We start from the raw sequence: 26,884 nt of genomic DNA, 5'->3' as shown, positions 1-26,884 counted from the left end.
TCAATCCTGCAAACCGACCCCTTATGAAACAAATCTTTTAGCGTCTTAATCCCCTTCTCTTCCCGTTTCCGAAAACTTCCATCCCACCTCCCTGGCTCAAATCTGTGGTTCCCCCGAATCGGCATTTCCCTTGACTCTGCCCCCAACCCGAAGTGTTGGCGAAACTGCCTCCAGATTTTCAATGAAGCTAATATTACTGGACTCCCTGAGCATTTCCCCGAGCTATCGGGAGCGGCGCTGTTGCTAATGCTTTCAGTCCCCACCCCATGCACACCATGCACAAACTCTCCTCCATTCTGACCCACTGGGGAAAATGGGTGAGATTCTTAACAAGTACGTTGCATCGGTATTCACCGAGGAGAGGGACATGACTGATTTTGAGGTTAGGGATAGATGTTTGATTATTCTAGGTCAAGTCGGCATAAGGAGGGAGGATGTGTTGGGTATTCTAAAAGGCATTAAGGTGGACAAGTCCCCAAGTTCGGATGGGATCTATCCCAGGTTACTGAGGGAAGTGAGAGAGGAAATAGCTGGGGCCTTAACAGATATCTTTGCAGCATCCTTGAACAAGGATGAGGTACCGGAGGACTGGAGAATTGCTAATGTTGTCCCCTTGTTTAAGAAGGGTAGCAGGGATAATTCAGATAATTATAGACCGGTGAGCCTGACATCAGTGGTAGGGAAGCTGCTGGATAAGATACTGAGGGATAGGATCTATTCCCATTTGGAAGAAAATGGGCTTATCAGTGATAGGCAACATGGTTTTGTGCAGGGAAGGTCATGTCTTGCCAACTTAATAGAATTTTTTGAGGAAGTGACAAAATTGATTGATGAGGGAAGGGCTGTAGATGTCATATACATGGACTTCAGTAAGGCATTTGATAAGGTTCCCCATGGTAGGCTGATGGAGAAAGTGAAGTCTCATGGGTCCAGGGTGTACTAGCTAGATGGATAAAGAACTGGCTGGGCAACAGGAAACAGAGAGTAGTAGTGGAAGGGAGTTTCTCAAAATGGAGAACTGGGACCAGTGGTGTTCCACGGGGATCCGTGCTGGGACCACTGTTGTTTGTGATATACATAAATGATCTGGAGGAAGGTACAGGTGGTCTGATTAGCAAGTTTGCAGATGACACTAAGATTGGTGGAGTAGTAGATAGTGAAGGGGCCTGTCAGAGAATACAGCAGAATATAGATAGATTGGAGAGTTGGGAGGAGAAATGGCAGATGGAGTTCAATCCGGGCAAATGCGAGGGGATGCATTTTGGAAGATCCAATTCAAGAGCGAACTATACAGTAAATGGAAAAGCCCTGGGGAAAATTGATGTACAGAGAGATCTGGATGTTCAGGTCCATTGTACCCTGAAGGTGGCTGCGCAGGTCGATAGAGTGGTCAAGAAATCATACGGCATGCTTTCCTTCATCGGAAGAGGTATTGATTACAAGAGTTGGCAGGTCATGTTACAGTTGTATGAGACTTTGTTCGGCCACATTTGGAATACTGCGTACAGTTTTGGTCGCCACATTACCAAAAGGATGTGGATGCTTTGGAGAAGGTGCAGAGGAGGTTCACCAGGATGTTGCCTAGTATGGAGGGCGCTAGCTATGAAGAGAGGTTGAGTAGATTAGATTATTTTCATTAGAAAGACTGAGGTTGAGGGGGGACCTCCATTGAGGTCTACAAAATCATGAGAGGTATAGACAGGGTGGATAGCAAGAAGCTTTTTCCCAGAATGGGGGACTCAATTACTAGGAGTCACGAGTTCAAGGTGAGAGGGGGAAAGTTTAAGGGAGATATGCGTGGAAAGTTCTTTACGCAGAGGGTGGTGGGTGCCTGGATCGGCGCAGGCTTGGAGGGACGAAGGGCCTGTTCCTGTGCTGTAATTTTTCTTTGTTTTTAGTTCTTTGTTCCTCCAGGCCCCTGTAGTGCCCACCACCTAGGTCTCCTCAAGATGGCCACCGCCAGCCCCTCCAAAAAGAAACCTTCAAAGTCAGCCACTCTTCCCTAACTCCCTCTTCCCCATCCAAAACAAAGAAAGCCCCACATCCCCAGGCCCACTTTCCCAAGCCAAGCCAAAAACAAAAGAAACCAGAAGAATCAAAGAAACCAACCCACTGCAGCTCTCTCTCTCGCTCTCTCTCTTCTTCCCCCCCCCCCCCCCCCACTTTGCTCCTGTTAACTAGCATACCGGCTAGCATGGTGACCCCCCCCACCCGAGGCAAAGGACACACTTTCTTTAAAAGTAAGCCCTCTTATTGTCCCACCCCACCTTGTCACCATGTTGCACCAAATACTTAATTCCCCCTCCCAAACCCTACTAACACTACTAAACCCCTACTAAATGGCCGCCCCCAAGTCCTGGAAAATACGAATTGTTTGGCCTTGCCAGGTGTGTCCCCATGTCTCCTTCACCCACCTCAGGATGTTTTCCGTATCTACGTACCAGTGTAGCCTCACGATGAGTGTCCGCGGCAGCTTCCCCGCTCTTGATATCCTCCTCAATGACCGGTGTGTCTGGTCCACCTCAGTCGGATAATCGAAGGCACCCTCCCCCGCCAGCTTCTCAAACATCTTGGCCACATATTCCGGGGTCCTCGTTCGCTCAGTACCTTCAGGCAGCCCCACGGTCCACAGGTGCTGCCTCCTAGAGCGGTTCTCCCAAGTCGTCAACCTTCTCCCTCAACCTTTTCGAACCATCCACCATCATCATTTCTGCCTCCAACAAGGCAATCCAATCGTCATGGTCAATCACCGTGTCCTCCATCTTTTGGATCGGCGACTCCAGCCTCTGCTCCACTCTCTCCAAGGCAGCCCAAATTGACTCTGCCACTCTCGGCAGGTCCTCTGACGCCGTCTGCCTCTGTCTTTTAAAATCGGCTGCAAAGAATTCGACCAGCTGCTCCGTCACCCATTGTGTGGGCAATGACGCCATCATTTCCCCTGTTCCATGGGTGTCCTCCTGTTCTGGAGAGAGCCCCTTATTTGACACACTCCTTGTCTGGTACCCCTTCGACATTCCCCACCGAAGGAGAATACCTTACTCTTTCGTATTCCCACTTTTATTCTTATTATTATCCACCTGCAACTTCCCCATAAAATGGGCAGAAAGGACCAGAAGTCAAACCTCACAGTCCATGTTTCTTTACAAACTGCTTCCTTTGGCGCATCAAAGTAATCGGCTCTCTTTAAAAGTGACTCGAAGGCGTCTTCCGGTGACGGCAGGCGGGAGGCAGCCGCACAACGGAAGGCTCCCATTCGGGAACGGCATTTCCGGGGCTTTAAGCCCGCTCCCAGGCTCCACGGACGCATTAAAAGCAGACAGAAGGCACGTAGAAGCCACACAGGAGGCACAGCAGAAGAGGATGTCCAGGATCAGCAAGACGACGGCCGTTAAAAAGACAGCTGAGGGTCCGTTGGGGAGTGGAGAGGTCACCACGGGTCACCAAGGAAAAAGGAGGCTGGAGCACGAGGGGAGGCCACATTGCCCATGACTGAAGAAATAACCAAGGTGATGGCTGCAGAATTCGAAAGGCAGTTTACAAAACACTTGGAGGCGATGAGGAAGGAGATGAGGGAGGTTTTGAGTGTGCTGGTGGAGGAGGCGATTTCCCCGGTGACAACGGCGGTGGCGGGTGCAGTGGCGGAGGTGCGGGTGCAAGTTGAGGCGCTGGAAGAAGTGGAGGAGACGTTGTTGCAGCACGGTGATCAACTTACCTCGATGGGTAAGGAGATGCGGAAGGTGATGGAGATTAACAAGGATCTGCGAGGGAAAATGGAAGACCTGGAAAACAGATCCAGGCAACAGAATTTGAGGATTGTGGGGCTGCTCAAAGGAGTTGAAGGGCCGAGGCCGACTGAGTATTTTGCCGCTATGCTGGCGCAACTATTGGGGGAGGGGGAGGATCCCTCCCGATATGAACTGGATCGGGCTCATCGGTCGTGGAGGCCTGTACCAAAGGCAAGTGAGCCGCCAAAGGTAGTGACTCTGTGCTTCCGTAGTTACAGTGTGAAGGAGAAGGTCCTGTCCTGGGCCAAACAGAAGCAGGTGGTGCAGTGGGCTGGAGCTGGTATACGTGTATACCAGGACTTTACGGTGGAGCTGGCGAGGAGGCGGGCTGCTTTCAACCAGGTGAAGAGGGCACTGTACATTAGCAAGGTGCAGAGCGGCATTGTATATCCAGCGAAGCTGAGGGTGACTTATAAGCTCAAGGACTTTTATTTTGGAACAGTGGAAGCAGCGGAGGAGTTTGTGAAGGCAGAAGGACTGTGGCAGAACGGAGAAATGGCCATGTGCCGATGTAACCTCAAGACTGTATTTTCTTCTTTTTTGTTTCACTGCATGTGGGTGCGTGGGCTAAAGGAGCCAATGTTGTATATATTTGGACAAGGGAAGTGGGGGGACTTGCACTCAAAGTGAGGGCTCTTTGGGGTGTAGGTGGATATGCGGGGTGTGTGTGCTAAAAAGGGATTTCTGGGCTCTCCTGGGCCGGGCAAGGGGAAAGGGACCCGGGTGGGGACCTCCGCGCTGGCCAGTGAACGGGAGTGAGGTGGGGGGAGGGGCTGCGGCCATCGGATCCTGGCAGAACATGGTCCGAGTGGTCTAGCCGGGGTGGAAAGTTGGGGGGAAGGAACCGAGGTTGGGGGGAGGAGTTTTACATGAGGCAGTGGATGGGAGGAGTTGGAGAGAGGGGTGGGGGGGAGGAGGGGGGGTTTAAAACTCTTGGGTATCACATACGGTACTCTTTCAGAGGTTGGACGACGTTGGAGGTCGGGGGGGGGGGGGGGGGGGGGGGGGACCCTATGGTGACCATGGGCGGTCCTGGACTCCTTTTTTTTTTTTTTCCTTTGTATTTTGTTTCCACCATGGGAGGGTTTGTTTTATTGGATGCTTATCTTGACAGGTGGGCCGTTGTTTGGGGTGGTGGGAGGATGGGATCGTTGTTATTGTTAAGGGGATTGATTTTGTATTTGTTACCGTTTACTGTTTGTGGGTGGGGTGTAAATTTTGGAGGAAAATGTGAAAATGGAGAATAAAAACATTTATTTTTAAAAAAGTGACTCGAAGGCAAGCCAGGTACACCACGCTAATCACGCATTATTTTTGTACAACATGGCCTGGTCTTGTTGATTGCCGCACGCCTTCTAGCCACACTCAGGCCGAACCAATGTTCTATACAAGTTAACATAACTTCCTTGCTTTTGAACACTAAACCCACATCGTGATTTCTCCTAATGACATGGCCCTCCCATCCAGTCTCGATGGTCCTTCAGCCACCTCATGATCCATTCCTTTTCTTGGTACCGTTGAAACCTGACGATAATCGCCCATGGTGGTTCCCCAGATCGAGGCTTCTGCCTTAGCGACCAATGGGCCCGATCCAATTCAAGAGGGGATGGCCAAATCCCGCCCCCACCTTCTTCCCAAACATCCTGGACATAAAACCCGTAGGATTTGGGCCCTCCAGACCCTCAGGCAGGCCAACAATTTTTAAATTTTGCTGTCTGGAGCAGTTTTCCAAGTCGTCCACTTTGGCTTTCAATGCTTTATGCCCTTCAGCAGCAAAGCCACCTCCGCCTCCAGGGAAACAATCCAGTCACTCTGGTCCGAGACTGCCACCTCCACCCTTTGTATTACCGCGCCTTGCTCCTTTTAACTTCCGCTCCGTCTTCTCCAAGGCCACAAGAATGGGGATAGGGCGCCTTCCATCGCTTTCTCAAGATCCTCGGAGATCGCCTGCCGCTGCTTTTTTGAATTAATCTGCCAAGAGGCTTGCCAGCATCTCGGCCATCCACAGAGAGGCCAGAGGCGCAGCAGGAGCCTCTGCCATTTTCTTTACCAATGAGGCTCATGTGGCTTCTGAGTCCAAAGAGGTTTGTTTGCCAGTCTACTGCCTTGCATTATACTTGTTGGGCACTACTTTTATGTGGGAACCGCATCCCATTGAACTACTCATTCCCCCCACCCCCACCAAACATTACTCATGAACTGGGCAAAAAGGACCAAAATCAAAGTACCCTGGCAGGACCCACCACGTGGGCAGCATGGTAGCACAGTGGGTAGCACTGTTGCTTCACAGCTCCAGGGTCCCAGGTTCCATTCCCAGCTTGGGTCAATGTCTGCACGTTCTCCCTGTGTCTGCATGGGTTTTCTCCGGGTGCGCTGGTTTCCTCCCAAAAGTCCCGAAAGACATGTTAGATGAATTGGATTATCTGAATTCTCCCTGTCTACCCGAACAGGTGCCGGAGTGAGGCAACTAAGGGATTTTCACAGTAACTTTGTTGCAGTGTTAATGTAAGCCTACTTGTGACAATAAAGATTATTATTGTGTGCGACTGCTCACTACATAGCCTCCATCGGAAGTCCCAAGTGGCCAATGAAATTTAATGCAGGGACTTGTGAAGTGATTTAGTTTAGTTATAATGCAGAGAGACAATCTAAAGGATACAATTTTAAGGGGATTATAGGAGCAGAAGCACTTGGGTGTATATATGCATAAGTCATTGAAGCTGGTAGGCCAAGTTGAGAGTATGATCAATAAAGCATACATATTTATCAATAGAGGTTTAGAGTTCAAAAAGAAGGAAGTTATGTTAATTTGTACAAAACATTGGTTCGGCCTCTTAGTGTTCAGTTCAGATGTGAAGACATCGGAGAGCGTGAAGAAAAGATTCAGGAAAATGGTTCCAGGGATGGGGAACTTCAGTTACGTAGATGGATGAAGAGGTTGGGATTTTTTCCCTTTGCGTAAGAGAAGGCTGAGAGGGCATTTGTTAAAGGTATACAAAATCATGAGGCGCCTGGATTGGGTAGATGGGGAGCACTGTTCCTTTTGGTGAAAGAATCATAACAAAAGGACAGAGATATAAGGTAATTGGTAAAAGAGGAAATAGACACATGAGAAAAACTTTGTTCACGCAGCAAGTGGTTGGGATCTGGAATGCCAGAGTGTGGTGGAGGTAGGATCAATCAAGACATTCAAGAGGAAATTTGATTATTATCTTAAAAGGAAGATTGTGCAGGGCTACGGGAAGAAGGCTGGGGGTGGCACTGTATGAATTGGTCCTTTAAGAGCCAGTGCAGGGCCGAATTACCACCTCCTGTGTTGTCTTGTGTTCTATGATTCTGATTCTTGACAACATTCTCATAAATTCCTGTACTTTCTGTACCTTCCTGTTAGGTGGTGACCTTGCTTGTATGCCGTATTCGAACTGCCATCTGACTTTTTTACACTGTTCTAGCATAGACGTTCTGATCCTATATGCCATATGTTTGCCAGTAAAGGAGAGCATCTTGACCACCTTAAATATGTATCCTGCGACTTACAGGGATCTGCATTCTGCTTCTGCACCTCTACACTTCTCATGTCCTCCCAAATGCATTACCTTACGCCTCTCCAGACTGAACATCATTTTCCACACTCACCTGACTTTTTTTTGTTCATGGGATTTATTACCCATCCTTGAGGATATTTAAGAATCAACCACATTGCTTCCAGATTTCCATTCCTAAAGGGACATTGGTGAATCAGATGGGTTTTTACAACAATCGACAATGGATTTATGGTCATCTTTAGACTTTTAATTCCAGAGTTTTTATTGAATTCAAAATTCGAACCCGGGTCCCCAGCACATGACTCTGGGTCTCTGGATTACTAGTCTAGCAACAATACCACTACACCACTGCCTCCCTATGTTTGCTCTGGACCCTCTTAAGCTCCTCATTGAATGCCTATGGTTTACCTTTAAGTAACAGTAGACTGTCCACTTTTGTCAAATCGCATCTCCGCTTAATAAAATTGGTCTTTCCAATTGAAATATTTTATCCTTTGTCTAGCTTCATTCTTTTCCATGACTATAAATTTAAGGGAACTATGGCCACTAGTACTAAAATGCTCTTCTAATGATGCTCTTTACACCTGCCTTGATTTCTTAAAACCAGAACCACCCCTTCTCGAGTGGCATGAGCTTGTTACATGCTGGCTAAAAATGTTCTTCTTGCATTTTAAGAAATCTGCACCTTGAATATATCTTTTGCACCAAATTTATCCCAGTTCACATTGGTATGATGTGTTACAGACCACTCGGGTAGTCCACGTTTCTGTGGCAACATGCACTTTAACATGTATGTTGCAGTCTGGAACTATGGATAATGATGGTAGACAATCCAACTTTCTTTCAATCACATGGAAAAGAAAGACCTCTGTTTGGAGGTCGGTACTGTAGTGTGATCCACCCAGCAGTGCAATTGCCCCCTTTATTCATTCTTCAGTTCAATCCAAATGGCCTCATTTGATGCTTCTTCTCACAAATCAGCCCTCCTGACAGCTGTGATTGTTTTTCAAACAATTGCAATTCTCTGCCCCGTCCTCCTTTTGTTATGCCCACTTTATCCCTTTTGAGAACTGTGATCAAGAATGTTGAGCTGCCATATTTGCTCTTTGCTGAGCCAGATATCAATAACAGCCATGAATATTTCCAACTGTACACCTGTGCCACAGCTCTTTAGACTTTCCATTGAGGTACATACCATTAATCACTGAACAGTTCCTTTGTTGTCTATTTCTAGCCTTTGTTTACTTGATCTTCCATGCTCCTGCACTAATTTTCTGATTATTTTTTTTTTCTCTAGCTTTGCTTCAACATATTGGTCCAGGCTTGAAACCTTTTGACGTATAGCCTGTCTGGATTGTCTCCCCAAATCCTGTCCCAATGCCCAGGAAACCTCAAGCTCTCCCTTCTGCACCATCTGTCCAGCCACACATTCAGCTGTACTATTTGCTTACCCACCTCCTCAGTGTTCTGCTGCTGTTCAGTGGCATCCTGGCCCCCACTATCCTGGAATCACATCCTTTCTTGGAGGAAAATCTGTATTTCCTCTTAACAATTGAATTGCCTATCCGGAGCTATTTTGGAGGAGGAGAAGGCACCGCTGGAAGGGATCAAAGCAAAGTGGGAGGAAGAGTTGGGAGAGGATATGGAGGAGGGGTTCTGGTGTGAGGTGCTTCAGAGAGTGAATGCCTCCACCTCATGCGCGAGGTTGGGGTTGATACAGCTGAAGGTGGTATACAGAGCACACCTCACGAGGGCGAGGATGAGCCGATTCTTTGAAGGAGTAGAAGATGTGTGTGAACGTTGCGGTGGGGGCCCCGCTAACCACGTTCATATGTTTTGATCCTGTCCAAAGCTAGAGGATTACTGGAAGGGATAATTAGGATAATTTCTAAAGTGGTGCACGTGAAACTGAACCTGGGCCCCTGGGAGGCCATATTCGGGGTGTCGGTCCAGCCAGGGTTGGAAACGGGTGCGGAGGCAGATGTTGTAGCCTTCGCCTTGTTAATCGCCCGAAGGCAGAGCCTGATGGGTTGGGGAGCAGCCTCTCCACCCTGTGCCCTGGCGTGGCGGGAGGATCTGTTAGAATTCTTGACTCTTGAGAAGATTGTTTGAACTGAGGGGAAGGATCGAGGGGTTCTACAATTACTCATTATGCACTTTCAAGAACTGGATAACATCGAACATTAGTTGGGGGGGGGGGGGGGGGGGGGGTGTTAATGGTGGCCATGGGTGATTCCTGATTTCTTTTTGTCAGTTGTTTATGTGAACATGTGGGCGAATGTTTTGGGTTTGGTGGGTGAATGTGATTGTTGTTATCAATATGGGGATTGACATATTTGTTACTGATTATTGTTTATTATTGATTATTGTTTTTTGTTGGTGGGTGTAAATTTGGGAGAAAATGCGAAAAAGGAGGAGAATAAAGAAATGTTGAAAAAAATAAACAATTGGGTGATTCCCAATATTGTCTCTCTGTCAATATTGCACATTTGCCTCCCCTGCGCTGCACAGTTGAGTTATGGTACTATGAAGTTGGTTCTGGTTGTCCTTCCCAAGGAACCATCACCCTTGCCAGTATTCAGCAGTGAATACCGTTTGGAGAATGGGAGGCAGTCGGACCTCTACGCTACCTGCCAGGTTCTGATTGACTGGTGGTTACCCATTCTCTCACTGTCTGTGTACCCTGAAGCTGCTGAGTACCCCCTACAGCAGCTTTCAGCCTCACAGGTACACCACAGGACACTTCCTGAACATGTGTTGAAGGACACAATTGCCCTGCAGTTGAACATTGAATAATATGCACCCAGGACTGAGGTGCTCTGTGTGCCTCTATTTATTTCTGCTAGGTTTTTTTAATTTAATCAACTTTTTAAAAAACTTGTGCAAAAAAAAAACTCACCCAAAGAACAAAGAAAAGTACAGCACAGGAACAGGCCCTTCGGCCCTCCAAGCCTGTGCCGACCATGCTGCCCGTCTAAACTAAAATCTTCTGCATTTCCGGGGTCCGTATCCCTCTATTCCCATCCTATTCATGTATTTGTCAAGATGCCCTTTAAACAACACTGTCGTCCCTGCTTCCACCACCTCCTCCGGCAGCGAGTTCCAGGCACCCACTACCCTCTGTGTAAAAAAAAAAAACTTGCCTCGTACATCTCCTCTAAACCTTGCCCCTCACACTATAAACCTATGCCCCCTAGTAACGGATCCCTCTACCCTGGGAAAAAACCTCTGACTATCCATTCTGTCTATGCCCCTCATAACTTTGTAGACCTGTATCAGGTCGCCCCTCAACCTCGTCCCAGTGAGAACAAACCGAGTTTATTCAACCTCTCCTCATAGCTAATGCCTTCCATACCAGGCAACATCCTGGTAAATCTCTTCTGCACCCTCTCTAAAGTCACCACATCCTTCTGGTAGTGTGGCGACCAGAATTGAACACTATACTCCACATGTGTGGCCTAACTAAGGTTCTATACAGCTGCAACATGACTTGCCAATTTTCATACTCAATGCCCCAGCCAATGAAGGCAAGCATGCCGTATGTCTTCTTGACTACCTTCTCCACCTGTGTTGCCCCTTTCAGTGACCTGTGGACCTGTACACTTAGATCTCTCTGACTTTCAATACTCTTGAGGATTCTCTCATTCACTGTATATTCCTACCTGCATTAGACCTTCCAAAATGCATTACCTCACATTTGTCCGGATTAAACACCATCTGCCATCTCTTCGCCCAAGTCTCCAAACGATCTAAATCCTGCTGTATCTCTCATAATATACATCCAGGTATATGATGGTGTGCAGACAGGCAGTGATTGACACACAGGATGACCAGTGAACACACAGAACACAGCAGCCAATCACCAGACAGGACATGACCACTATAAAGCCAGAGGGCACTAGTTTTCCCGCGCTCTCGGGATCCAGTCTTTGAGACAGTCAGCTCGTGAGCAGCAACTAGAACAAACACCATGTGGTGGTAAGATAGTCTGGTCAGGTTAGCCTCAGGTCTCCAGTCAAGTCAGCATAGTGTCAACCCACAGTTAAAGCATGTATTATAGTTAAGTGTTCAGTAAAATCGAGTTTTATTTCTTCAAGTGTTGGAAGCCTGTCTCTCTCTCCACTGCAGTAAACGTAGTCCTCGTAAACCCAGCTTACCCAACACATCAGTATCCTCTGACAGTCCTCATCGCTATCCGCAATTCCTCCAACCTTTGTGTCGTCTGCAAACGTACTAATCAGACCAGTTACATTTTCCTCCAAATCATTTATATATACTACAAACAGCAAAGGTCTCAGCACTGATCCCTGCGGAACACCACTAGTTCCAGCCCTCCAATCAGAAAAGCACCCTTCCATTGCTACTCTCTGCCTTCTATGACCTAGCCTCAATCGTCTTTGTGACCTCCTTGAATATATAAGATAACAGGTAATGTATAAGGTATATGTGAATGGCTTCTTATCACACTGAAAACACAAAGTCTAGTCCACAACAAAACAATTATCACAGTGATGTTTTTCTCCGTATCCCTACCAAACAAGATGTGGAGATGCCGGCGTTGGACTGGGGTGAGCACAGTAAGAAGTCTTACACCAGATTAAAGTCCAATAGGAAATTAAATTGCATGATCTTTTCACACAGAGCAAGACCTTTATATCATTTAATTCAGTAATATGAAATGAAAGTCTTGTTTGAAAGGCACAGTAAGAAGTCTTACAACACCAGGTTAAAGTCCAATAGGTTTGTTTCAAACACGAGCTTTCGGAGCACTGCTCCTTCCTCAGGTGAATCAGGAAGGAGCAGTGCTCCGAAAGCTAGTGTTTGAAACAAATCTATTGGACTTTAACCTGGTGTTCTAAGACGTCTTACTGTGCCTTTCAAACAAGACTTTCATTTTATATTACTGAATTAAATGTTATAAAGGTCTTGCTCTGTGCGAAAAAATCATGCAATTTAATTTCCAGTATCTGTATGCCAGATACATCAAAATATTCAATGCTCTGGAGAGCTGGCAATTTGAAGCCACCTTTGTGTTGGAAACAAGTCCCGATTGTGGTAACTTAACATACTTGTTTACCCGACAGGACTGTCTGGTCCACCTGGTGCTGGGAAATCCACATTTATTGAAACATTTGGGAAGATGCTGACAGGAAAGGGTCATAAAGTTGCTGTTCTAGCTGTTGATCCATCTTCACAAACCTCTGGAGGTAAGTATGTAGTTGCATGTGTTCATTTTGTATGAGGGTATCTACTGAGTTGAATATGGCGAAGTTCTTATTGTAGGTGATTCTTGTCCCTGATGGGTAAAGTCCCTAATGAGGTAGTTGAAAACTGATTGAAGGGGGGAGGGATTATGGATAGCTTAATAGTTCAAATACGTCCACATGCTACTTGCTCCATAATACTACTTCCGTTAAGACAAGAGCCAGTCTTCCATACATCGGTTCTACCATACGCAGACTACAATGCATACACAAGTCAGTGGACAGAGAAGTCTGACACAAGTCATCTAAGAAGTTGAACTCTATTCTTCTTACCCATAAAGAAAAGAAGCTAACTTGTAATAAACCATGATTTTATAGCATACCATGTGATTTCAGACTTGTCTGTATTTGGAAATAGGCCTCAGTCTACATAATAGACTCGAGGAATATCAAACTTGCTTAAAACAGTGAATGTGACAAGTCAGCTATTGTCAAAATTACTTTGCATATTCTCCCCGTGTTTGTGTGGGTGCTCACCCCCACAACACAAAGATGTGCGGGCAGCACGGTAGCACATGTGGATAGCACTGTGGCTTCACAGCGCCAGGGTCCCAGTTTGATTCCCCGCTGGGTCACGGTTTGTGTGGATCTGCACGTTCTCCCTGTGTTTGCGTGGGTTTCCTCCGGGTGCTCCGGTTTCCTCCCACAGTCCAAAGACGTGCAGGTTAGGTGGATTGGCCATGATAAATTGCCCTTAGTGACCTGAAAGGTTAGGATGGGGTGCAAGTAAGGGCTTAAGTGGGTCGGTGTAGACTCGATGGGCCGATTCTGCACTGTATGTTCTATGTTGTTCTATGTGCAAGGTAAGTGAATGGGCCATGCTACAGTTTCCTTTAATTGGAAAAAAAATGGGGTACGCTTTCATGTTGAAATGAGAAAATAATTACAGAAAGAACATCAAAGCCAAAAGGGAACTACTATATTGATTTGCCAGCATGTTAACGGTAATTATTAGGGGGATTTTGGGGAAGGCAAAGTGTAGTTTTACATAGAATTTACAGCAGAGAAACAGTCCACTGCTGGCATTTATACTCTGCAAGTGCCTCCTCCCACCCTACTTTGTCTCACTTTATCAGCGTTGCCTATTTCTTCTTCCCTGTGTACTTGACCAGCTTCCCAGGAAATATATCTGCGCTATTTACCTCAACCATTCCACGTGGTCAGGAGTTGCACTACCACTCTGAGGAAAATAAAGTTTGTCCTTAATTCCCTCCTGAATTTAATAGAAATGTTATTATAAATAGTAAAGGTTTTTATAGTATTAAACTGGAAATTCTTGTGCGGGATTCTTCCAAGCCCGCGTCAAAATGCACGCGAATCACTCTGGACATCTGGAGAAAGTCGTGCATATTTCAGTGCAGTATTGAAGGAGTACTGCACTTTTAGACAAAGCAGTAAACCAAGGCCTTGTTTACCTTCTCAGGTGGATAATAAAAGATCCAATGGTACTCTGAAGAAAAGGGGAGTTTTCCTGGCTAATATTTATCTCTTGGCCAACATCAATAAAACAGATAACCCGGTCAGTACCTCATGCAAGCTGCTATATAAATGCAAGTTTATTCTTTCTGTCTTTTTGGCGTGGGCAACTTTCTCTTGGGGTAATTGAGGCTGAAGCCATTGCATTCCTTTTAAGGAAAGATTAGATAACAATTGAAATGGAGGAACCTACAGCTGTGGAGAAAGGCAGGACATTGAGATTAGTTTGGGTTGCTCCAGCAAAGTGCAATCTCAAGCATGATGGGCCAGATAACGTATTTAAAAATATATTCTTGGGGTGTGGGCGTCACTTCGTAGGCCAGCATTTTTTGTCCATTGATAATTGCCTTTGAGAAGGTGATGGTGAGTTGCCTTCTTGAATTACTGCAGACCATGTGGTGTTAGGGAGGGAGCTCCAGGATTTTGACGCAGTGACAGTGAAGGAACGGTGATCTATTTCTTAGTCAGGATGATGAATGGCTTGGAGGGAATCTTCCAGGTGGTGGTGTTCCCGTGTATCTGCTGCCTTTGTCTTTTTAGATGATAGTGTTCATGATTTTGGAAGGTGATTTCAGAGGACCTTTGGTGAGTTCCTGCAGCACATCTTGTAAATGGTGCACACTGCTGCTTCTGTTTGTCAGTGGTGGAGACTTCCTGTGCAATTAAACATCTATCTACTGTTCTTTAGAATGATTGACATAAATGATAGGTTTTTTTTCAAATAATATTTTATTGAGGTATTTGAAAATTTTTATAACAGTAACGTAAACAATGACATCAACATGGTAAAATAAACATCCCCCCCGCCCCAACCCAATCTTCACGCACCTCAACCATTCAACAACAATCCCCACCCCCACCCTTGGAATACTGCATCTGCTGACATTTTAATTTTCCCTGAGAAAGTCGACGAACAGCTGCCACCTCTGGGTGAACCCTAATATTGACCCTCTTAAGGAGAATTTTATTTTCTCGAGACTGAGAAACTCAGCCATGTCACTAACCCTGGTCTCTACACTTGGGAGGCTTCGAGTCCCACCACAATAACAAGATCCGTCTCCGGACTACCAGGGAGGCAAAGGCCAAGACGTCGGCCACTTTTCCCCCCTGAACTCCCGGATCTTCTAACACTCCAAAGATCGCTACCTCTGGACTCCGCACCACCCGTGTTTTTAGCACCGTGGACATTGCCTTAGCAAAACCCTGCCAAAACTCTCTAAGCTTCGGGCATGCCCAAAACATGTGGACACGTGGCACACCTATTCTCTACCCCGAAGAACTTACTCATCCTAGCCGCTGTCATGTTTGCCTGGTGGTCTACCTTAAATTGCATCAGGCTAAGCCATGCACATGATGAGGTATTGACCCTGCCAAGGGCATCCGCTCATAGACCCGCCTCTATCTCTCCTCCAAGCTCGTCCTCCCACTTGCCCTTGAGCTTCTCCACTGGGGTTTCCTCCGCCTCCGAAAGCTCCTGGTAAATATCCAATACCTTCCTCTCTCCCACCCAGGTACTAGAAACTACTCTATCCTGTATCCGCCATGGCGACAGCAGCTGAAAGGCCGGCACCTGTTATTTCAGGAAGTCTTGCACCGTTAAATGCCTAAACCCATTCCCTGCTGGCAATTTAAATTTATCCTCCAAAGCTCTCAAGCTGGGAAAGCTCCCGTCTATAAATAGAACCCCCATCCTTCTAATTCCTGCCCTTTGCCATCTCCGGAACCCACCAATTAGGGCTCCATTTGTTCTACCGACCGGGATATGTTTAACTTGTGCAGTACCTCCCATTCCCGGGCCACCTGGATTCACAGATACAAAAGCTCTTCCCTACCATTCTAAGCGGCAGCTCTCCCAGTCTCTTCTACTGTCCTCTTGCCTGGATCGCAAACATCTTGCTTTTCCCCATGTTCAATTTATACCCCGGAAAGTTTCCAAATTCCCCCAAGATTCGCATTACTTCCCCCATCCCCTCCAGTGGGTCCAAAATGTGCAAGAGCAGGTCATCTACGTAGAGCGAGACCCGGTGCTCCCGCCCACCCCCCGAGCCAGCCCTTTCCAGTTCCTCGAGGCTCCTAACGCCATGGCCAATGGCTCTATGGCCAGAGCAAACAGTAACAGTCAGAGGGGGCAGACATAAATGATCGTTAACAGGAATGAATTTGAATTTGGTCAGCAATTTCCTTTTTATCTTGGAAAGAGCAGGGGCTGGATTCTCCGGTCGACAACGCCAAAATTAATTCCCGACAGAACTATTTTGTGGGCCGGATCACGAGCAGCACCCGCCATGAAGGCCGCCGCCATGCGCATGCATGGCCACGGACCCGGCAATTCTCCGGGGCGTATCGGCAGCTAGAGCCAGATGCTCCATGCTGCCTTCCTGCTAGCCCCCAGCAAAACGGGGAATCGGTGGCCGTTTTGCACCAGTTTTCCTGACGTAAAAGACCACCGTTCCCACTCCGGCATGGGACATAGTCTCCAAATAGGAAAATCCAGCTCCAGATCGTTTTCTGCCATCATTTTGATACCTAAAATCAGATTAATGACTTGTACAGTATTCCCTTCAGATATTCATTGTTTTTATTTTTACATTTTGACAAGTGGAATAATGCGTACAGTTCAGGTCGCCACATTACCAAAAGGATGTGGATACTTTGGAGAAGATGCAGAGGAGGTTCACCAGGATGTTGCCTGATATTTCATAGAATTTACAGTGCAGAAGGAGGCCATTCGGCCCATCGAGTCTGCACCGGCTCCTGGAAAGAGCACCCCACCCAAGGTTAACACCTCCACCCTATCCCCATAACCCAGTAACCCCACCCAACATCCAGCAGAGGGCAGCAGAGCAGAGCTACTGATCAGCTGTTCTGGGGAAATTTGCATACGTGCAGTGCGGTCAGCCTAAGTTGAAGGGGAATCTGCGAAGGAGACCCGAGGAGTTTGAGTGAAGGCAATCATCCAGCAGAGGGCAGCAGAGCAGAGCTACTGATCAGCTGTTCTGGGGAAATTTGCATACGTGCAGTGCGGTCAGCCTAAGTTGAAGGGTAATCTGCGAAGGAGACCCGAGGAGTTTGAGTGAAGGCAATCATCCAGCAGAGGGCAGCAGAGCAGAGCTACTGATCAGCTGTTCTGGGGAAATTTGCATACGTGCAGTGCGGTCAGCCTAAGTTGAAGGGGAATCTGCGAAGGAGACCCGAGGAGTTTGAGTGAAGGCAATCATCCAGCAGAGGGCAGCAGAGCAGAGCTACTGATCAGCTGTTCTGGGGAAATTTGCATACGTGCAGTGCGGTCAGCCTAAGTTGAAGGGGAATCTGCGAAGGAGACCCGAGGAGTTTGAGTGAAGGCAATCATCCAGCAGAGGGCAGCAGAGCAGAGCTACTGATCAGCTGTTCTGGGGAAATGTGCATACGTGCAGTGCGGTCAGCCTAAGTTGAAGGGGAATCTGCGAAGGAGACCCGAGGAGTTTGAGTGAAGGCAATCATCCAGCAGAGGGCAGCAGAGCAGAGCTACTGATCAGCTGTTCTGGGGAAATTTGCATACGTGCAGTGCGGTCAGCCTAAGTTGAAGGGGAATCTGCGAAGGAGACCCGAGGAGTTTGAGTGAAGGCAATCATCCAGCAGAGGGCAGCAGAGCAGAGCTACTGATCAGCTGTTCTGGGGAAATTTGCATACGTGCAGTGCGGTCAGCCTAAGTTGAAGGGGAATCTGCGAAGGAGACCCGAGGAGTTTGAGTGAAGGCAATCATCCAGCAGAGGGCAGCAGAGCAGAGCTACTGATCAGCTGTTCTGGGGAAATTTGCATACGTGCAGTGCGGTCAGCCTAAGTTGAAGGGATATCTGCGAAGGAGACCCGAGGAGTTTGAGTGAAGGCAATCATCCAGCAGAGGGCAGCAGAGCAGAGCTACTGATCAGCTGTTCTGGGGAAATTTGCATACGTGCAGTGCGGTCAGCCTAAGTTGAAGGGGAATCTGCGAAGGAGACCCGAGGAGTTTGAGTGAAGGCAATCATCCAGCAGAGGGCAGCAGAGCAGAGCTACTGATCAGCTGTTCTGGGGAAATTTGCATACGTGCAGTGCGGTCAGCCTAAGTTGAAGGGGAATCTGCGAAGGAGACCCGAGGAGTTTGAGTGAAGGCAATCATCCAGCAGAGGGCAGCAGAGCAGAGCTACTGATCAGCTGTTCTGGGGAAATTTGCATACGTGCAGTGCGGTCAGCCTAAGTTGAAGGTGGTTTGTGGAGAGGCTGTTGGCAAGTGACAGTTAAACCCGAAACACTTCGTGAGTGTTTCCCACCCTACCTCCTCCTCTAACCAACCCCCCCACCCTACCTCCTCCTCTAACCAACCCCCCCACCCCACGGTGGTTGGGAAGCGGGAGCAGGGGCCTGTCGTGAAGGTGAGTGAGTGCCTTTAAATTTGCTTACCTTTCAGCGGGAGCAGGGTTTGAGGTAATATCAGGTAAGCCCTTCCTTTCTTTTTCTTTTTCTTGTTTTTTTTTTAAATCTAGAGGTGATGTCAGGGAAGGCAGTACAATGCTCCTCCTGCAGAATGTTTGAGGTGAGGGACGCCGTCAGTGTCCCTGCCGATTTCATCTGTGGGAAGTGCACCCAACTCCAGCTCCTCAAAAACCGTGTTAGGGACCTGGAGCTTGAGCTGGATGAACTTCGGATCATTCGGGAGGCAGAGGGGGTCATAGATAGGAGCTTCAGGGAAGTAGTTACACCAAAGACTGGAGATAGATGGGTAACTGTAAGAGGGATTGGGAAGAAGCAGTCAGTGCAGGGACCCCCTGCGGTCGTTCCCCTGAGTAACAAGTATACCGTTTTGGATACTTGTGGGGGGGACGACTTACCAGGGGTAAGCCATGGGGTACGGGCCTCTGGCACGGAGTCTGTCCCTGTTGCTCAGAAGGGAAGGGGGGAAAGGAGTAGAACATTAGTAATTGGGGACTCAATAGTCAGGGGTACAGATAGGAGATTTTGTGGGAGCGAGAGAGACTCACGTTTGGTATGTTGCCTCCCAGGTGCAAGGGTACGTGATGTCTCGGATCGTGTTTTCCGGGTCCTTAAGGGGGAGGGGGAGCAGCCCCAAGTCGTAGTCCACATTGGCACTAACGACATAGGCAGGAAAGGGGACAAGGATGTCAGGCAGGCCTTTAGGGAGCTAGGATGGAAGCTCAGAGCGAGAACAAACAGAGTTGTTATCTCTGGGTTGTTGCCCGTGCCACGTGATAGTGAGATGAGGAATAGGGAGAGAGAGCAATTAAACACGTGGCTACAGGGATGGTGCAGGCGGGAGGGATTCAGATTTCTGGATAACTGGGGCTCTTTCTGGGGAAGGTGGGACCTCTATAGACAGGATGGTCTACATCTGAACCTGAGGGGCACCAATATCCTGGGGGGGAGATTTGTTAGTGCTCTTTGGGGGGATTTAAACTAATTCAGCAGGGGCATGGGAACCTGGATTGTAGTTTTGGGGTACGGGAGATTGAGAGTATAGAGGTCAGGAGCACAGATTTGACTTCTCAGGAGGGTGCCAGTGTTCAGGTAGGTGGTTTGAAGTGTGTCTACTTCAATGCCAGGAGTATACGAAATAAGGTAGGGGAACTGGCAGCATGGGTTAGTACCTGGGACTTCGATGTTGTGGCCATTTCAGAGACATGGATAGAGCAGGGACAGGAATGGTTGTTGCAGGTTCCGGGGTTTAGGTGTTTTAGTAAGCTCAGAGAAGGGGGCAAAAGAGGGGGAGGTGTGGCGCTGCTAGTCAAGGACAGTATTACGGTGGCAGAAAGGATGCTAGATGGGGACTCTTCTTCTGAGGTAGTATGGGCTGAGGTTAGAAACAGGAAAGGAGAGGTCACCCTGTTGGGAGTTTTCTATAGGCCACCTAATAGTTCTAGGGATGTAGAGGAAAGGATGGCGAAGATGATTCTGGAAAAGAGCGAAAGTAACAGGGTAGTTGTTATGGGAGACTTTAACTTTCCAAATATTGACTGGAAAAGATATAGTTCGAGTACATTAGATGGGTCGTTCTTTGTACAATGTGTGCAGGAGGGTTTCCTGACACAATATGTTGACAGGCCAACAAGAGGCGAGGCCACATTGGATTTGGTTTTGGGTAATGAACCAGGCCTGGTGTTAGATCTGGAGGTAGGTGAGCACTTTGGAAACAGTGACCACAATTCGGTGACCTTTACGTTAGTGATGGAAAGGGATAAGTATACCCCGCAGGGCAAGAGTTATAGCTGGGGGAAGGGCAATTATGATGCCATTAGACATGACTTAGGATGTGTTGGTTGGAGAAGTAGGCTGCAAGGGTTGGGCACACTGGATATGTGGAGCTTGTTCAAGGAACAGCTATTGCATGTTCTTGATAAATACGTACCAGTCAGGCAGGGAGGAAGGGGTCGAGTGAGGGAACCGTGGTTTACCAAAGAAGTGGAATCTCTTGTTAAGAGGAAGAAGGAGGCCTATGTGAAGATGAGGCGTGAAGTTTCAGTTGGGGCGCTTGATAGTTACAAGGAAGCGAGGAAGGATCTAAAGAGAGAGCTGAGACGAGCAAGGAGGGGACATGAGAAGTCTTTGGCAGGTAGGATCAAGGAAAACCCAAAAGCTTTCTATAGGTATGTGAGGAATAAAAGAATGACTAGGGTAAGAGTAGGGCCAGTCAAGGACAGTGGTGGGAAGTTGTGTGTGGAGGCTGAGGAGATAAGCGAGATACTAAATGAATACTTTTCGTCAGTATTCACTCAAGAAAAAGATAATATTGTGGAGGAGAATGCTGAGACCCAGGCTATTAGAATAGATGGCATTGAGGTGCGTAGGGAAGAAGTGTTGGCAATTCTGAACAAGGTGAAAATAGATAAGTCCCCGGGGCCGGATGGGATTTATCCTAGGATTCTCTGGGAAGCCAGGGAAGAGATTGCTGAGCCTTTGGCTTTGATTTTTAGGTCATCATTGGCTACAGGAATAGTGCCAGAGGACTGGAGGATAGCAAATGTGGTCCCTTTGTTCAAGAAGGGGAGTAGATATAACCCCGGTAACTATAGGCCGGTGAGCCTAACGTCTGTGGTGGGTAAAGTCTTGGAGAGGATTATAAAAGATACGATTTATAATCATCTAGATAGGAATAATATGATTAGGGACAGTCAGCATGGTTTTGTGAAGGGTAGGTCATGCCTCACAAACCTTATCGAGTTCTTTGAGAAGGTGACTGAACAGGTAGACGAGGGTAGAGCAGTTGATGTGGTGTATATGGATTTCAGTAAAGCGTTTGATAAGGTTCCCCACGGTCGGCTATTGCAGAAAATACGGAGGCTGGGGATTGAGGGTGATTTAGAGATGTGGATCAGAAATTGGCTAGTTGAAAGAAGACAGAGAGTGGTAGTTGATGGGAAATGTTCAGAATGGAGTTCAGTTACGAGTGGCGTACCACAAGGATCTGTTCTGGGGCCGTTGCTGTTTGTCATTTTTATAAATGACCTAGAGGAGGGCGCAGAAGGATGGGTGAGTAAATTTGCAGACGACACTAAAGTCGGTGGAGTTGTAGACAGTGCGGAAGGATGTTGCAGGTTACAGAGGGACATAGATAAGCTGCAGAGCTGGGCTGAGAGGTGGCAAATGGAGTTTAATGTGGAGAAGTGTGAGGTGATTCACTTTGGAAAGAATAACAGAAATGCGGAATATTTGGCTAATGGTAAAATTCTTGGTAGTGTGGATGAGCAGAGGGATCTCGGTGTCCATGTACATAGATCCCTGAAAGTTGCCACCCAGGTTGATAGGGTTGTGAAGAAGGCCTATGGTGTGTTGGCCTTTATTGGTAGAGGGATTGAGTTCCGGAGCCATGAGGTCATGTTGCAGTTGTACAAAACTCTAGTACGGCCGCATTTGGAGTATTGCGTACAGTTCTGGTCGCCTCATTATAGGAAGGACGTGGAAGCTTTGGAACGGGTGCAGAGGAGATTTACCAGGATGTTGCCTGGTATGGAGGGAAAATCTTATGAGGAAAGGCTGATGGACTTGAAGTTGTTTTCGTTAGAGAGAAGAAGGTTAAGAGGTGACTTAATAGAGGCATACAAAATGATCAGAGGGTTAGATAGGGTGGACAGCGAGAGCCTTCTCCCGCGGATGGAGGTGGCTAGCATGAGGGGACATAGCCTTAAATTGAGGGGTAATAGATATAGGACAGAGGTCAGAGGTGGGTTTTTTACGCAAAGAGTGGTGAGGCCGTGGAATGCCCTACCTGCAACAGTAGTGAACACGCCAACATTGAGGGCATTTAAAAATTTATTGGATAAGCATATGGATGATAAGGGCATAGTGTAGGTTAGATGGCCTTTAGATTTTTTCCATGTCGGTGCAACATCGAGGGCCGAAGGGCCTGTACTGCGCTGTATCGTTCTATGTCTATGTCTATGTCTAACACTAAGGGCAATTTTGGACACTAAGGGCAATTTATCATGGCCAATCCACCTAACCTGCACATCTTTGGACTGTGGGAGGAAACCGGAGCACCCGGAGAAAACCCACGCACACACGGGGAGGATGTGCAGACTCCGCACAGACAGTGACCCAAGCCAGAATCGAACCTGGGACCCTGGAACTGTGAAGCGATTGTGCTATCCCCAATGCTACCGTGCTGCCCGGAGGGCGCTAGCTATGAAGAGAGGTTGAGAAGATGAGGATTATTTTCATTAGAAAGACAGAGGTCGAGGGGGACCTAATTGGGGTCTACAAAATCATGAGAGGTATAGACAGGGTGGATAGCAAGAAGCTTTTTCCCAGAGTGTGGGACTCGATTACTAGGGGTCACGAGTTCAAGGAGAGAGGGGAAAAGTTTAAGGGAGATGTGCGTGGAAAGTTCTTTACGCAGAGGGTGGTGGGTGCCTGGAACGCATTGCCGGCGAAGGTGGTAGAGGTGGGCACGATAGCGTCATTTAAGATGTATCTAGACAGATACATGAATGGGCAGGGAGCATATCCTTTGAACATAGGTGACAATTATAGATAGAGGATCTGGATCGGTGCAGGCTTGGAGGGCCGAAGGGTCTGTTCCTGTGCTGTAATTTTTCTTTGTTCTTTGTTATTTCTTTGTCGTTTTATTGCAATAAAGTGTTGGCAGGTTATTTGGATATATCTTTTTTTAATTTAGAGTACCTCATTCTTTTTTTCCAAGTAAGGGGCAAATTAGCATGGCCAATCCACCTACCCTGCACATCTTTGGGTTGTGGGGGTGATGCCCACGCAGTCACGGGGAAAATGTGCAAACTCCACATCGATAGTGACCCACGGCTGGATCGAACCCGGATCCTTGGCGCCAAGAGGTAACAATGCTCACAACTGTGCCACCCCTATTTGGATATATCTTTGCTTGTCATCCATATTTGCTTTCAGTGGAGTTCTGTGACTTTTTTCCCCAACCTGATTCAGGGATACCAAGGCCGTTTTTAATGATACACCATTTCCTGACCAATGTTATTTTTTTTTAAAATTTAGATTACCCAATTATTTTTTCCAATTAAGGGGCAATTTAGTGTGGCCAATCCACCTCCTCTGCACATTTTTGGGTTGTGGGGGTGAAACCCACGCAGACACGGGGAGAATGTGCAAACTCCACACGGACAGTGACCCAGAGCCGGGATCGAACCTGGGACCTCAGCGCCGTGAGGCAGCTGTGCTAACCACTAGGCCACCGTGCTGCCCTTCCTGACCAATGTTATAATCTGCATGGCTCCTGTTGAGATTACTGTATTTCTTTACTCGGCTATTGCATCCATTGTTGCTTCCTTGAATCATATGAAGCAGATCAGGAACTTGTCTGACAGTGCACTAGATCACTAATTGAGAGGACATCCAAATGGCCATGCATTTGGGATACACCATGCAGTTCATCTCTAGGAATTACATATCGTAATTGTATCAAGATGTTCTGGTGACATGAGAGCAAAGTTGAGTTTATACAGTTATCTGAATACGAGTTCAGGTCATGGCCTTGTCATTTCACACAGCGGTCCTTTTTTATTTCATGCTGTGGATTTCACAAACTTTTTTTACTGTCCAAATCTGTTTTTGCCAGAAGCATGTGTCATGACATAACTAGAGCTGATATGCTTCATGTATTTATAGCATGTCAATATTTACATTAAAATATTAATGGCTAACTTAGTTGGTGCACAGAATACTAAGTAATGAAAACCATTTTCACACAGTAAGATTCCATAAAGAGCACTCAAATGAGTGACCAATAAATATTTTACGCTAGTATTGTTGAGAAGGAATACAGGGAAACTGATTGTTGGTCTTTAAATGGTGCCATGGGATCCTTAATGGCCAACTTAATTACAGGAACAGGTTGATTGACCCTTGAATAATGTCCAATCTGAAGGATGCAGCAATTCTTCATACTGCATTGGAGTGTAAACACACAGATTTTGTGCGGAAAGAAACAAGAACAAACTTGCATTTATAAAGTGCCTTTCACATTCTTGGGATGTTCCAAAATGCATCACAACCATTGAAACACTTTTTGAAGTATAGTCATTGTAATGTAGACAAACATTGCAGCATATATGAACATAGTAAAGTCTTAAACAGTAATGGGATAAATGACTAGAGATTCTGTTTTAGTGGTTCAGGATTTTGGTCAAGTGGATGCTATGATGGTGGGGAAATGTGGAGTAGTGTGTTGGTTGAGGTGCAATTACTTTTTTAAAAAATAATTTTTATTGAAATTTTTGAAAAATGTATAACAACAAAACAATAATAATAACAATAATAAACACTCCCCCGGACCCGTAACAACACATATAACGAGCCCCCAACAACCCCCCCCCCCCCCGCCCCCAAACCTGATGAACAACAAAATAAATTAAAAATAAACCGCTGCTGCTGACCTAGTTCCCTATCGTTGAGCCAGAAAGTCAAGGAAAGGCTGCCACCGCCTAAAGAACCCTTGTACCGACCCCCTCAGGGCGAATTTGACCTTCTCCAACTTAATGAATCCCGCCATGTCATTGATCCAGGTCTCCACGCTTGGGGGCCTCGCATCTTTCCATTGCAACAAGATCCTCCGCCGGGCTACTAGGGACGCAAAGGCCAAAACACCGGCCTCTTTCGCCTCCTGCACTCCCGGCTCCACCCCAACCCCAAATATCGCGAGTCCCCAGCCTGGCTTGACCCAGGACCCTACCACCCTCGACACCGTCCTCGCCACCCCCTGCCAGAATTCCCCCAGTGCCGGGCATGCCCAAAACATATGGGCATGGTTCGCTGGGCTCCCCGAACACCTAATGCACCTGTCCTCAGCCCCAAAAAACCTGCTTATCCTCGTCCTGGACATATGAGCCCTGTGCAGTACCTTGAACCGGATGAGGCTAAGCCTCGCACATGAAGAGGAGGAGTTCACCCTCTCCAGGGCGTTCGCCCATGTCCCCTCCTCAATCTGCTTCCCCAGCTCCACTTCCCACTTAGCCTTCAGCTCCTCTACCGACGCCTCCTCCACCTCCTGCATCACCTGATAGATGTCAGACACCTTCCCATTCCCGACCCACACCCCCAAAAGCACCCTATCCCTTATCCCCCGCGGGGGCAGCAAAGGGAACCCCTCCACCTGCCGCCTAGCAAACGCCTTGACCTGAAGGTACCTGAACATATTCCCCGGGGGGAGCTCCAACTTCTCCTCCAGCTCACCCAGGCACGCAAACCTCCCGTCTCCCAACTTCCTTATGCCCGCCCTGTTCCACCCCAGGAACCCGCCATCAATGTTCTCTGGGACAAACCGGTGGTTCCCCCGCAGCGGGGCCTCCACCAAGCCCCTCACTTCCTCCCTGTGTCGCCTCCACTGCCCCCAAATCTTGAGGGTAGCCGCCACCACCGGGCTCGTGGTGTACCTCGTTGGAGGGAGCGGCAACGGCGCCGTTACCAGTGCCTTCAGGTTTGTGTCTCCGCAGGACGCCATCTCCATCCGTTTCCATGCTGCCCCCTCCCCATCCATTACCCACTTGCGTACCATCGAGACATTAGCCGCCCAATAGTACCCAGAGAGGTTGGGCAGCGCCAGCCCCCCTCCATCCCTGCCCCACTCCAAAAAGACCCTCGGAGTCCCATGCGCCCAAACAAATCCCGTGATGCTGCTGTTCACCCTCCTAAAAAAGGCCCTCGGAATAAGGATGGGGAGGCACTGGAACAAAAACAAAAACCTCGGGAGCACCGTCATTTTAACGGACTGTACTCTACCCGCCAACGACAGCGGCAGCATGTCCCACCTTTTGAACTCCTCCTCCATCTGCTCCACCAACCTAGTAAAATTAAGTTTATGCAAAGTCCCCCAACTCCTAGCCACCTGAACCCCCAGGTACCTAAAACTCCTCACTGCCCTTTTTAGCGGGAGCCTACCAATTCCCCCCTCCTGATCACCCTGGTGTACAACAAACAGCTCGCTCTTGCCCAGGTTCAACTTGTAGCCCGAGAAACTCCCAAACTCAGCAAGAATCTCCATCACCTCCTGCATTCCCCCCACCGGGTCTGCTACATACAGCAATAGGTCATCTGCATAAAGTGACACTCGATGCTCCTCCCAACCCCGCACCAGACCCCTCCACCTCCCCGACTCCCTTAGCGCCATGGCCAGAGGCTCAATTGCCAACACAAAAAGCAAGGGGGGGCAGGGTGCACACCTGTCTCGTCCCAATGGGACCTCCTCCCATTTGTCGCTACACTCGCCATCGGGGCCTCGTACAGCAACCTCGCCCATTTAATTAACCCCTCCCCAAACCTGAACCTCTCTAACACCTCCCACAAGTACCCCCACTCAACCCTATCAAAG

General features: G+C 47.8%; 1 protein-coding gene across 3 annotated transcripts in view; it reads left to right on the top strand.

Moving 5' to 3' along the window:
* Positions 1-26,884, top strand: part of mmaa (metabolism of cobalamin associated A) — an 88,666-nt gene that overhangs the window by 11,395 nt on the left and 50,387 nt on the right. For 2 of the 3 annotated variants that reach the window (XM_038791936.1, XM_038791934.1), the window contains exon 2: positions 12,415-12,537. The exons of the other annotated variant lie outside the window; for it this stretch is intronic. In XM_038791936.1, the coding sequence (XP_038647864.1) occupies positions 12,415-12,537 (123 nt within the window). The remainder of the gene's footprint in view (positions 1-12,414; positions 12,538-26,884) is intronic. 3 annotated transcript variants of the gene reach the window in all.

Source organism: Scyliorhinus canicula, chromosome 3 (genome assembly GCF_902713615.1).
Source record: "Scyliorhinus canicula chromosome 3, sScyCan1.1, whole genome shotgun sequence".
NCBI classification, from domain to species: Eukaryota; Metazoa; Chordata; class Chondrichthyes; order Carcharhiniformes; family Scyliorhinidae; genus Scyliorhinus; species Scyliorhinus canicula.
The sequence above is the reverse complement of the archived record's forward strand: the minus strand, read 5'-3'. Positions and strand labels throughout refer to the sequence as shown.